Genomic DNA, 13873 nt, shown 5'->3' with positions numbered 1-13873 from the left:
ATTTGAGACAGGAAGGAAGTTTTCCATGGAATATGTGAATTTAAGGATACAACTGGACTGGCGCTCTGAAAAGTCCGCTCTGCATTGTCCTGGGTCTGGCTCCCTACTCACTGCAGCCACCTCCTGAGCGTGTCTCCTCTGCTGATCTGCTCTCAGGTTTTTTGCTAAAGTCCCCAAGCTCTGACTTTCTTTTTAATCTGTGCATTGGATCACTGATGCACACTATGTCAGATGTGGCTGTGGACACCAGCTCTGAGATCTCCACCACGGACTTAAAGGAGAAGAAGGAAGTTGTGGAGGAGGCGGAGAGTGGAAGAGACTTACCTGCTAATGGGAACGCTAATGAGGAAAACGGAACAAAGAAGAGAAAGATGGTGATGTGAAGGGAGAGAATGGAGATGGAGATGAGGAGGCTGAGGCAGCTTTGGGCAGATGGGCCGCTGAAGATGATAGATGTTGACACCAAAAAGTAGAAGATCGATGAGGATGATTAGGCAGCAAAAAAGGAAGAAGGTAAATTAACCCAAAACAAACAAACAAAAGGCCGCTGTGACTCGTTCCCTTCCCACCTCAGACTCTAAACAATCTAAACGTGGTCACCTTCTGGTGCAGAGGCCAGCTCAGCTGCCCACTGAACAGAGCCACCCACAGACGACACACGCTCGACCAACACTGCAGTGTGAATTTGTAACAGTTGAGGACCAAACCTTCCAAGGCCTTGCCTTTTTTCTTTAAAGTACTTTAAAGAGGAACATTTATATTTTTAATTTACATTTTATATTTTTGTACGTATTGTTAGGGGCAGCCATTTTTAATGATCTCCAGTGACCAAACCAGCCTTTGGAGCAATCACTGTCCTACTTCTGACTCTGCGTGTGGTGTGACCACGTTCATTATATTCTCAAAGGAGGAAAAAAACAACAACACCTTGTAAAAAAAGCAAAAGCAACAACAATAACGACACAGTCTTATTCCCAGCACGCCCATAACTTTTTGTGTATGTACTTAGCTGTATTATAAGTAGTTGGTTTTATGAGATGGCTAAGAGGGTCATAGATAAAAGTTTTGTTTTTTTTCTTTTTTTGTCTTGGAAGTTGCTGTTTATTTATTTTTTGGTTTGTTTGATATATGTGTGAAACAATAAGAAATTTTATTTTGCTGAGTTCTAGAAAAAAAAGGATACAATTGTATTTTTTAACAATTCTTTTTTTATATGTATGTAGTAAATTCTCAATAATGACTTATTTTCTATCTTACCAAAATATAGTTTCAAATAGCTGCCAATAGTATATATCTTGTTCACCTAGTTTTCAATTATCCATATATGTAGATTTCCTTTGTTTCCTTGACAGTTTTCTCAGTTGCCTTAATGGCAACCATCCGGAAGCAGGAGACTATTGCAGTGCTCTAGGTGAGATGTAGCGTTTGGTGGCAGTGGAGATAAAGAGCAGACATTTTCACGTTACTTCGGAGGTAAAATCCTTTGGGAGATGTTGGATTTGTTGTAGGAGATGGTGAAGTGAAAGGAATGATTAAAGATAACCCCTGGTTTCACCATTTGGGTAAATGTGCCATTTATGGAGATGAGAAAGACTGGAAGAGGTAAGGTTTAGTCATTTGCCTTTTGGCTCTGAGATTCAGTGTCCTGACTTTCTCTGCCTTCTGTGTTACATGGAACTGCACTTTATAGTCTTACTTACCTTTTGGCTTTTGTGGGGAGATTTGGCCAACAGGAGACACTGATGGAAGACTGAGGGATAGGAGTGGGGAGAAGGTAGGGTATTTTCCTCCCTCTCTTTTTGCTCTGGTTCGTGTCTCAGGAAGTGGCAGTTTCATTCCTGTGGTTTCATTTCCTATCAGACAGCTCCTCCTTTGTCGTCCTGGCTCCTGATGGGCAGCGCCAGAAATCGCTCTAGAACCTGCCAGATGATCACAGCTTCTGGGCTCTCTAGCCCTTAGGCTGGTCATGGTTTCCTGCTGTTACTCATCTTGGGATTGCTTCACCATTCCTCATTTGGTGTCTTGGCTTTTTCTTCACCCATCTAACCACATTTTTGTATTAATTTTTCATTATTTTAATGCCTAGACTGGTTTCTGTCTTCCTAATTGGAACCTTATGAAAATTTGAGAGTTCAGTTTGGAAATGATTTGTGTCAAGTTTAATATTTCTTTGGTGCATTGCAGTGGAGATGTTATTAGGTGAGTTGGATAGTGAGCTCAGATAGATGTCCGAACTGAAAGTATAAATTTGGTATCATCTCTCTGCATAATTAGTATTCAGAACCATGAGAGAGGAATGGTTGCAATCATCTAGTGAATAGATGAGAAGGGAACCAACATCTAGGTCCTGAGGAACTAATTCAGGGAGTGCAGAAGGGGATGGATAAAGTAAAGAGGCTAGGGAGGTAAGAGGAAAATAGGGGAGGGATGCTGTTGATACTATAAAGAAAGGAGTGTTTAACAGCGTTGTGCTACTGTCTGTGGCATTTAGTATCGGTTCCCATGATGAAAGTGGTTTCTAGAACTGGTGAGTGTTTGAAGGTCTTCACCAAAATGAAGATTGAATGAGAGGTAACAGCATGTAGAGCTGATGCAAAGAAACAGTTCTTTTGAGATGTTTGACTATGAAAGGAAGTAAAGAAATGGGGAGATTACAGGATTACAGGAAGATTTAAGACACGCTATAGTTTTTACAGTTGCTTTTTTTACTTTGAAAATACTTAATTTGGAATAGTTTCAAAAATAAGTTAGTTATACAAGGGAAAGTCTTTCTCTTACCTTGTCTCCCATCAATTCTATTCTTACTCCTTCCTCCCAATTTCTATCCATTGCTATTATTTGTTTCTTATATACATCCAAAGTCTTGTATACAAATAAAAGCAAATGTGGCTATGTATTCTAGATTTCCAGTGGTAGCATAGTGTATATATTTTTTAGTGTCTTATTCTTTTCTCTGAAAAATATGTCTGGAGATCTGTGTTACGACGTAGAGGTTATTCATTCCTTTTTATTGTTTTGTAAGCAGATTTATAGGAATCTCAATTCTGAATATACTAAAATGTCTTTAACCAGTCACCTTTCACTATTACAAATGCTGTTGCAATGAATGACCTTGCACATTTGCAAGTTTGTTTACAGTAGGGGAAATTCTTAGAACTTCTTGGTCAGAGGATATGCCTTTGCTGTTTGGTAGATGTTGTCACATTGCCTCCACAGGTGGTGGTCTTTACATTCCCATGAGCAAAGCTGGAGAGTGCTGCTTCCTCAAGTTCACAACAGCGCACTGTGTGTTTTTGACAACATAGGAAGTGAAAAATGGTGCAGTTTTTTTCCCTTGTGCAGCTGTGATTTTCATTTATTAGGAATGGAGTCGAACATCTTTTTGTATGTTCAAGAGCCATCTGTGTTTCTTTTTTTTTGGGAACTCTTTGCCCATTTTGTTTTCTTTTGGTTAGATTTTGATCTTCTCAGTTTTGGAGTTTTACCTACTATGTATGAGGGCCTAAAAGCTTGGTGTGGCAGGAACATAGCATACAAGTTGGGCGTGGTGAGCAGTGGCTTAGGGGAGAGGCGTGGCGACCAGATCAGGAAGAGCCCTCTAAAGTCCATTTGGTGTGTACATCGTCTCTTAGTTTATAAACCTATTTAAAATGTAGAAATGGAGATCCTATTAGGGATTCTTTAGCTACAGTGACTTCTGAAGTAATTATATGTCAGGATCAACAGAGCAGTTTAATTTGGAAAAAGGACGGGGATATCAGCAATGTTCTCTTCTACATGGTCACTGAAGGGTCTGTCTTGCCACTCTGGTTTTGATTATTATCAGGCCTACTTAGCTATGTAATTACTTTCCAGTAGTTATTGGTAGAGTTTTTCCATCTATTCTCATTTAAAGGAGAAAAAACAAATGCTCTTTTCCCTTCCCACAGTGAACAGAACTCAAGCTGACCCATGTTTCTTCATTTGATTTCTGCGAAGCACCTGGCAGGATTACACTTTGCCTCCACTATCTGAAAGTAGAGCATTCCTGTGAAATCTTTCCAAAGCCGAAATGGCAGAAAACGAAGGAGCAGTTACCATTAATTTGTATGGAAAAATTTTTGATTTTTCTGAGACTCCAAAAGCAACCTACCGAATCATACCAAAGAACACCTAAAGTAACACTAACATACAGTAAAGGCGCTGCCATTTTAGATGCTCGGGTGCACGCAGTCTCTGTAATGGCTCATTTGCTGCAAAACACATGCTGAATGCTATTTTTGCTGTTTGCCTTTTTTTGGTGAAAATGGAAATCCTCTTTGAATTTTTTTGCCTAGCGAAAACAGGTTTTCGTGTAGGTCTTTTGTACATGTGAAGTGGTGTAATGCAAACTTTCGAAAAGTGGGGGATACCTGTATTTTAAAAGCACAGACTTGTTCTGTGAGTAACCTCCAAGAGTAAGTGCTTCCCCTAGGAGCTCGTATGTTCTCCGTCACTCAGAGATGCACAGACAGTCCCCAGCACAATACCGTGGAGGACTGTCATGGGCGGGACGACTAGCAAAGCAGCGGTCTCACACATGTTTGTGTTTTTCCACAATGTCAGACTTTATTAAAATAAAGCTATGGATCTAGTAATACTGACTCGGTTCACCATGGGCATTCACCAAGGCTCCAGTCAGAGGATAGCCTCCAATAGTCGCGGTAGAGCAGTTTCACATGAGGGTCACACAGGTTTGCAAGCACTAGGGTTAGGCACGGAAAACAGTCTTATGAAAGAAGGAGGAGAGAGACAGAGACCGTTGTTCAGAGAGAGTCCCTACCCCGCGGGGGTGTGTAGTGTTGGGTGTCAAGCCGGGCTGGTGAGACGGTCAGAAGGCGAGGCTTCGAGCGCTCTTTCTGGGATGAGTGCACGTGCGGCTGTCAGCTCGTCGGTTGCAGCCTGAGCGATGAGCTGTCAAAGAGCTCTGATTTTATGCTCGAGACTGGGTGCAATGCGCCCATCTGCAGTCCAGTAAAGCCATCCAAATGGTTACACCCCACCCTGCATCTGGAGTTATGTGGTTAGGGCCTCACTGGGTATGCCTTTCACGTGATGCTGTGGCATGACTGTCACTTTATGACTGACATAACTATCAGAATTACTAGAGTCCATCTTGTGTTTGTAATTAATGCTCTATACAAGGGTCAATTCCTGCTTGGAGTATTTCCAGCTGGGAACTGTAGGTGCTCTTTGTCAGTCTCTTATTTCTTCTCTCCTTTTGTCTCCTCTCCTACTGCTTCCTGTTTCTGTCCCCTTCTTCTTCTCATCCTTCCAACCCTCCAACCCTAGCTGGCTAAAGGGAGAGTACTTTCTCATGGATCGCTTCCATTGCTTTTGTAAAAAGGTTTTGAAAACATGGTTAGGCAATGCTGTGTTTTGCACCGTCCCTCTAAAGAACAATAAGTGAAATGTAGAAGAAAAAAATCCATCAACCTGAATTTTATTATTAATTTTGCCTTTTATTGGTTTTAAGAAAATTATTATTCAAGATGCATCTTAAAGGTGCTTGTAAATTTTCTTATTGAAGCATATTCTAGTTTTTGTAGGCATTCAAGGATTTGTATTAACAGAGGTGCACACCCTGGGATGATTAAACGTAATGGACATTTGTTCTGTGGTAAACAACCCCCCAGCCCTCCCAAAACAAGCTGTTGGGTCAAAAACAAACTTTTTCCCCCCTCTTTGTTCTTAGTGAATTTTTATTTATATCGGTGTGCTTAATTGCCTTACCTAAATCTTTCGATTTACTGTTTTACGCATATGCTGCTCCTCTAGTTGACTTTCAAATGGAACAGTTGTGTAAGATAAATGTTTTGTTCTACTGAGTAGTGTTGATATGAACCATGCCCATCTCTTGTATGATGCCATGATTATGCAGAAGACTGCAGGGGGAAGGGAAGGTCAGTTGTTGGCAGAGTCAGCCTGTGCTTTGGAGCAATGATCCAGCACTCATGCATTCTCCCTTTACTTGCACGTCTCTCACTGATGCTGAAGGCCAAGAACTGACATGTTCAAGATCTTGGAAATTTTGGAAAGAGCCAAACAGCTCCTTTTGAAGCCCGATCATTAGTCTTTTTAGAAATATCATAAGGCAAACTCAAGGCCATGTAATACTTCTGTATTTTGTTTTTAGATATTCTCTGCATTATTTTTGATCAAGATGCAAAGAGCCACTAGTGAGGCATTCTAATTTCCTTAAATTTACAGTCCCTGGAGTCAGTTTGTCTGGATTTCTGATCTTGGCCTACACTTTTACTGTGTGATTTTAGGCAAGTTACTTTTCTAAGGCTTAGAGATTCCCCCTCTGTAAAACTGGAGTAACAAATTGGGAGGATTAAATGAAAACAAACAAACAAATCCAAATTTGACATGCTTGGCTCATTGCTGAGCACATGCTATGTATTCAGTAATGTTAGCTATTATCATTGCTAATCAGATTTTTATTACTTTAGATTTAAAAGTAACATGTTTTATATATATGAAGAAATAGTTTGGAAAGTAAATGTGTTTTGATTAAAACAAATATTAGTTTGTTTTTCTATCCTCACATTCAAAGTGGGTGATGTGTCAATGACCATCATTTTCTTGGTTCATTGAGTACAAAAAGGCTTTTAGCAGTGGGGAGAAAAGTCCCCTGGAAAATGTATATCAGGCCACTGTTTTCTTGATGGATCACAGCAGGAAAATAGTTTATGTTCTCACCTTAAAATGAAAGAACACTGTTGACTGACTCTCTAAGCTCTATGGAAAAGGAAACTTAAAAAAAATTACAAAGGCTTGATTAGTTTTCTTAAATGAAAAAGGCAACATATGCTTTTAAAAATTCAAAGAATACAGGAGAATATAAATTAAATATTAATGTTCCCTTTCTCAGGTTTAAACTTTATAAAATTATAAAAGTAATGTCCATGCAATTTAAAAGAAGAAAAGACGAATATAAAAGGTACACAAGAAGCCGGCCCGGTGGCTCAGGTGGTTAGAGCTCCATGCTCCTAACTCTGAAGGCTGCTGGTTCGATTCCCACATGGGCCAGTGGGCTGTCAAGCACAAGGTTGCTGGTTCAACTCCTGGAATCCTATAAGGGATGGTGGGCTCCGCCCCCTGCAACTAAGATTGAACATAGCACCTTGAGCTGAGCTGCCGCTGAGCTGCTGCTGAGCTGCTGCTGAGCCTCCGGATGGCTCAGTTGGTTGGAGCGCGTCCTCTCAACCACGAGGTTGCTGGTTCGACTCCCGCAAGGGATGGTGGGCTGCACCCCCTGCAAATTGCAACGGCAACTGCACCTGGAGCTGAGCTGCCCCCGCCACAACTCAGACTGAAGGGACAACAACTTGAAGCTGAACAGCACCCTCCGCAACTAAGATTGAAAGGATAACAACTTGACTTGGAAAACAAAAAGTCCTGGAAGTACACACTGTTCCCCAGTAAAGTCCTGTTCCCCTTCCCCAATAAAATCTTAAAAAAGAAAAAAAACGTACACAAATACTATATTGGAGGACGACTGAACCTTCCTCTCACTTCAAGGACAAGCACCTCAGATAATTTCATATATATGCTTCTAGACATTTTCTTTGTTTAGAACAGAATTTCTCTTTTTCTCTTTTCCGTTTTAAAACACAAATGAAATATAAGACTTACTTTTCTGCACCTTGCTCTTTTCACCTGAGAATATAACTGAGATTATTATAAATCAGCACTTGCGGATTTATCTTGCTTTTTAAACAGCTAAATGGTGTTTTTAGCTGCAGTCTCATAATTTATTTAACCAATCTCCTTCTAATGGATGTATAAGCTTTCTAGGTCTTTTGTTATGTCTGTAAATCTTCAGTAAGAATTAAAAAATGTATGTGTCTATATATGTGTGTATGTACGTGTGTGTGCATATATTGTGTGTATATATATAAATATGCATGTTTGTGATGCAAGTATCCTACAACCACGTGTAGGAGAAATTCTGAAGCACATAAAATTGATAGCTGTTCTTACATTGCATTCTAATTTCATCAGTGTACACTGCTATCAGCTGAGGGAGAGGTTGGCAGTTTCCCCATTCCTTTGCTAGCGTTAGGTAGTATCTTACTTAATATTTTCCAATTTCATTTTGTGTTTTAAAAATTCAGTAAGATCAGTGTGTTTCAGGATAAATTCCAAATAGAGCAAAGATCTAAGTATGAAACGGTATGTGTAAGACATGGGTGAATTCCTGGGAGCAATCTGGGAGCAAAGGAAACTTTCTAATTATGACTCAAAATCCAGAAGCAATAAGAGGTTGATAAATTTGATATTTAAAATACAAAAGGTATGAAGAAATTATAAAAGAGTAAAATGACAAACTGGGAAAAAATACTATAACTTCTATCATAGACAAATAATTAATATCTTCTCTGTATATAGTATCTTTATGTGTTAGTAAATTAAAATTTGAGATGGAAATGATTAGCCTTATAGAAAAGTGGGCAGAAGATATGAACAGATGGAAAACTGAAAAAAACCCTGCAAATGATCCTTAAACATATGAAAAGATGCTCAGCTCATTCCTATTAAGAGAAATGCACATTAAAACCTCACCTGGCATTCTGTTTCCCACCAAATTGACAACCATACACAGGTTGGATAGCACACTCTGTGGGCGATGCCGGGGACAGAGAGGCAACCTCATGCATTGCTCATGGGAGTACAAAGTGAGACACCCCTGATAGAGGAGAATTGGACAGTATGCAATGAAATTACGTATGAATTTATTCTTTGACCCAACAATCCCACTTTTTTGGACTTGATTCTAAAGATAATCTGGGAAAAAATACAAGATGATATATGTACAGTGCTATTTGTTGCAGCACTATGGTGTGATCATGAAAGACTAAAGAATCAAATCTTGAGGTCTAGATTCCATCTGGCTAGCCTCAATTTCGTAGGCTTCCAAACCAGTCCTGATAGCCCACCCAGCTCAGGCATTGGCAATATGTGGCTAATATGCCCATGAATTAACAGCACTGTGGGCTAAATCTCAAAGTAGGTAGAATTCTTTTTTGGGTCCTCTCCAGGTCTGCATCCCCAAGGGTGGTTGGTGCCTTCTTCCTGCCTTTGTCTTCCTTGGTCCTTACTTGTCCGTCTACCTACCTAGTCCCTTCTTTCCTCTGAGGGCCCTTCTTTAATACCGATCCTCCCTCCCAGGCACTGGAGAACCTGACATGAATGCTCAGATTAAGGCGAGACCAGAAGGCCTTAATTCACCTTCTCAGATATTTAATCCAATAACCAAATCACCTATTAGTGGTAGTAAATTCAAACACATGTTTTATTTTGGGTGATCAAGTTCTGGAAAGGTAGGTCTTCTGGTATTTCTTGATTTTTCTAGATGGCGCCACTCTAAGGTAGACATGCTAAGCTGACTCTTTTCACCTGTTTCAAATGCATTTCACCCCACCCTGCCTCCCATGTTAATATTTGAAGTTAGGATGTATCTTAAAATTGGTAAGAACATGAATGTAATGCTGCATTCCTCTTGAAGAGCTGTTGCAAAGTAGGTAGTGTTTCTCATAGTTGATGGCATCTTAGCATTAGAACCCTGGTAATGTGTTCATAAGGGGGCAAAACACATAGATCAGCATTCTTTATTGGCAAATAGCCATACCCGATTTATTTTTCTCCTCCCCTTTTGTAGTGAGTTTGTTTTCTGTTTTACTTAGTAAGAAAGGGCTTTTGCTTGGTGATTGGGTTGGCACAGAGTAAGCAAATACTCAGAATTGAGAAAGGAAAATGAAAAAGTTTGGAAGGTCATATTATTATTTTTTAAAACAGTACTAACATGTATATGTATATCTTTCTTTCTTTTTTTTTTTTTAAGATTTTATTGGAGAAGAGGAACAGGACTTTATTGGGGAACAGTGTGTACTTCCAGGACTTTTTCAAAGTCAAGTTGTTGTCCTTTCAATCTTAGTTGTGGAGGGTGCCGTTCAGCTCCAGGTCCAGTTGTCATTGCTAGTTGCAGGGGGCGCAGCCCACCATCCCTTGCGGGACTTGAGGAGTTGAACCGGCAACTTGTGGTTGGGAGCCTACTGGCCCATGTGGGAATCGAACCGGCAGCCTTCAGAGTTAGGAGCACGGAGCTCCAACCACCTGAGCCACCAGGCCAGCCAACATAGCTCTTTCTTGAACTCTTAGTGTTTAACATAACTGATTACTCCTATTTCAAATGCTTTCTTCTCTGCATTTCTATTATAGCATGTTTCCTAGTTTTTATCCTCTTGATTTATTGGCTTTTCCTTTTCAGTGTCCTTCTCATCTCAACTTCTCGACCAGACCTTTGAATGATCCAGTGTTGTCTTCTACTTTTCTCTCTCTCCCCACCCCCATATCCTCTCCTTAGATGAACTCATCCATCCCTATAAATTCAGATATCTTCTATAGGGTTTTGATTCTCCCATTTGTGTCCCCAGCCTGAAAGACTCCCCTGAGCTTAGGTTTCATATACAAATGGCTGATCAGTATTTCTTGTTGGATATTTAATAGGGATCTCAAATATATATAGCGTGGCCAAAACAAAACAAAACAAAACATCCCTTATTGGTTCTCTAGTCTCCAAATCTGATTCTTTCCAAACCCTCCCCATCTCAGTAAATGGCACCACAAACACCTGATGCTCAGGCCACAATCCTTCCCATGTGCTTAGGAATCCTACTTGATTACTTCTTGCATGACTCATTTAATCTTTCAGCAAGTTCTCTTGATTTTACCTCCAAAAAAGCTCTTTCTTCTGATCTTTGCAGATTCCTTCCCATTATTTAAGTCCCAATTTGGATTTGAACTTTTAAGGGAGACTGATTTTGGTCAGCAAACCCCCTAATTATTCTTTGTCCATTTTCCTCTTTTATTGTCTTAATATCATTGACGGGTACCTGAAGTTATCTTGCTTGTTTACCTGTTTTTTGTTTTTATCAGACTTCCGCCTTAAGACTGGAAACTTCTTGAGGGTAGAAACTCTTGTCATAGCCATATCCCAATTATGTAGAATGGAGCCTGGCATGTAGTAAATCCTCTGTGTTTTGGTTGTTGAGTGACTGATTTATGCTTGCAAGTAGAGCAATCTTTTGACAATACTGAATAAAATGCATTAACACAAAACTGAGTTCAGAAATATTGGATAAGAACCTGTGTTAACTGGAGAAGAGGCATTCTCTTTTGCGAGGTGGTTACTAAAAAATTAGGTAATTTTGTGGGCATTTTGGTGTATTCACAGGTTTCCTGTTGATTGCCACTACTGGGTTGCCAGCATAGTATTCACTTTAGTTTGAAAGTCAGTACATTCCAACATTGACAAAATTCCAGGCAAAGTGGGACGATTTGCCTTATTTATTGCTGAAATTCTCTTTGAGAGGGATTTTGTTGAAATATGGTAAGAGTTGTCTGATGGCTTTAAGGTGACTGAATAGAAGAATGTGCCGGGATACCAAGCGGGCATCTGGCACAGATAGTTCTGTCTTTGGTTTTTGTTTGTTTCAAATAAATCCACAGCCTCTCTCTATTTTTTTTATCATTAGCTAACAGACATCCATGACTTTTTCTCATCTGTATAATACATTGCTCATAGTTGTACTTCATCTTTCGAAAGTCAACATTTGTTCAGTAAATATTTAATGAGTATCCACCATGTACGTACGAAACACTGTAATAAGTGCTGGGGATATAGCTGTGAATAAGGTAATGTCTCAGCCTTCAATATTTGTTAAATAAATTGGTGACTTTCTTGAAGCTTATTTCAGAATATTAGTAGGGCCTTCCGAGCTTTAGGAGGTTGGTAGAGTGCCATATGCACGTGGCCTCACACCTTCTCTCTCTGTCGTCTTCCTTGTTGTGCCTACTTGCATGTTGTTTAGTGTTCCGTGGCTGTTTGAGTGTCTGTTCTGTGCCCCTGACTGGGTCAGGCCCTGCACATTCAGATGTTTTCTTCAGGATTTCTTAAATAGTCATAAAGACAGATGGAAAAATGAATTCTTTTAATATAGAATTGTGAAGTGCCAGAGTAGTCTACGCACAGTCGATGGGAGTGTGGAGAGGAGGCATCTAACAAACCCCCAGCTGAAACTAAGGGATGAGTAGGAGTTAGCCAGGTGGAGAGGCAGGTGAAGGGTTTATGAGTTGTCATTCCCTGAAGAAAATAAATGTATTTTAGGAAGATGAAATAGCACAAGCTTTAGGAATTCCAGGTGGTTTAGTGTGGCTGGAGGGAGAAATGAACATTGAAGTTGAGGGGGTGGCTCGATCTGTATAGGCCTTGAATACCAATGTTAAATCTTTGGAAGAGTTCAAGAGTACTATGCTCAGATTGACATTAGAGGAATATCTTTGGGGGCATTGTGGGGAATAGTTTGGAGAGAACTGGAAGAGGTAGATGAATACTCAGCATTTCTGAGTTTGAGCAGGGAAGTGACATAACTGAATTTGTTTTATAAAAGGCCACTCTGGCTGTTGGGTGGCACGCATATGGGAGAGTGTTCATGGGAGGAGTGAGACAAGTTAGGAGGCATCGTAGTATTCCGCTGATGCATAGTGATAAGGAGCTTCCCTTGCCTTTTTAATATTTCAATAATTTTTGGGTCTTGCCTGTTTATAAAAATATTTTACCATTTTTGTAATAAAATGTTGGGGAAAAACGATTTTGCCAAGTTACTCCAGCTCTGATGTGCTCACCGTCTCTCTCATGTAGTACTCTCACTTGAAGCTACACTCTCAGGCAGAGGTTGTACACACAGACGTCCGTATGTCCTTTTAGTGGTTCATGTCTTTTGACCTTAGCATCTGTTCTTGTTGAAATACCATTGCAGGTGCTGCAGTTTTCAATTGTGATTTTCCTTTCCTTGTGGTAATCCTGTTTTAACGTGTACGTCCTTTTAGGCAGCAAGGTAAATGGGAATAGCATGAAGCACTTCAGGCATTCATAAGTTCATTTCAATAAACATGATGGGTTTGGTTGAGTTATTGCATTGCACGTGAGTTTATTATGGTATATAACAATATTTAATCAAATTGTTGAGAGGAATAAAAGCCTCACTTTGAGGTAAACCTTTAATTTTTTCAAGGAAGAGAAATTATATTTTTAATAATTTTTCAAACTGAAGAATATTCAGTGTACGGTAATACATGTGCTTGAAAAATATTCACATGCAGCCCCAAAAGAGGCAATTAATTTCATATTCAGACGTTAAGATTAGGCCAGTTTCACTTTAGTTTTTGGAAGTTATTAAATATTCTCAGGTATTGAAAATATAGGAAGCAAATGCTGATCCTCTATATTTTAAATGAAAAGATAATAGTACAGGTTATACATTTTAACATTTATTTCTCATGAATATTTCAATATAGCAATTATCTACCGTATTGTAATTGCTTGTTTACTTGACTCTCTGCTACCTCTGTCTGCTCTCCCCCACTAGTCCCAGTGCCCCTTGGATATTTTTGATGATTAAATGTGATACTTACTTTTCTTTTTCGTATTCATCTTTTTAATAGAAAATGCATCCGATGCAGATTTATGGCTCCTGAATAGTTGTACTGTAAAAAACCCTGCGGAAGACCACTTTAGAAACTCCATTAAGTAAGTAGAAGTTGATTTTTTTCTTATTTTTTATTTGTGAGGTAAGAGTTAATTTCAGGAAATTAGCTTTTAAAAGATTGATAATATAAATACGTACTCAGTATGTATCAAGAAGGTATGAGATGCACTTTTCAGATTCTATCATTTTGAATTTATCTGACAATGAAACTTTAATGTAGACTTTTCTAATTGGTGGCTTGAGTATTTGTGAGGTTATCTAATAGGTGGCTTAAATTATTTGTTAAGTATTAACAGTGT

The 13873-nt window shown here is 39.4% G+C and overlaps 1 protein-coding gene, 1 long non-coding RNA gene and 1 pseudogene across 5 annotated transcripts in view; 2 read left to right on the top strand and 1 right to left on the bottom strand.

Moving 5' to 3' along the window:
* Positions 1–13873, top strand: part of CDKAL1 (CDKAL1 threonylcarbamoyladenosine tRNA methylthiotransferase) — a 615432-nt gene that overhangs the window by 96979 nt on the left and 504580 nt on the right. For all 4 annotated transcript variants that reach the window (XM_019734279.2, XM_019734280.2, XM_074335173.1 and 1 more), the window contains exon 5: positions 13531–13615. In XM_019734279.2, the coding sequence (XP_019589838.2) occupies positions 13531–13615 (85 nt within the window). The remainder of the gene's footprint in view (positions 1–13530; positions 13616–13873) is intronic.
* LOC141572138 (uncharacterized) overlaps positions 1–13873 on the bottom strand; it is a 97610-nt gene that overhangs the window by 57945 nt on the left and 25792 nt on the right. The gene's annotated exons all lie outside the window — the stretch shown is intronic.
* Positions 225–494, top strand: LOC109448704 (prothymosin alpha; annotated as a pseudogene).

This window comes from Rhinolophus sinicus, linkage group LG06 (assembly GCF_036562045.2).
Source record: "Rhinolophus sinicus isolate RSC01 linkage group LG06, ASM3656204v1, whole genome shotgun sequence".
In the NCBI taxonomy this organism is placed as follows: domain Eukaryota; kingdom Metazoa; phylum Chordata; class Mammalia; order Chiroptera; family Rhinolophidae; genus Rhinolophus; species Rhinolophus sinicus.
This window is presented reverse-complemented; position numbering and strand designations above follow the sequence as displayed.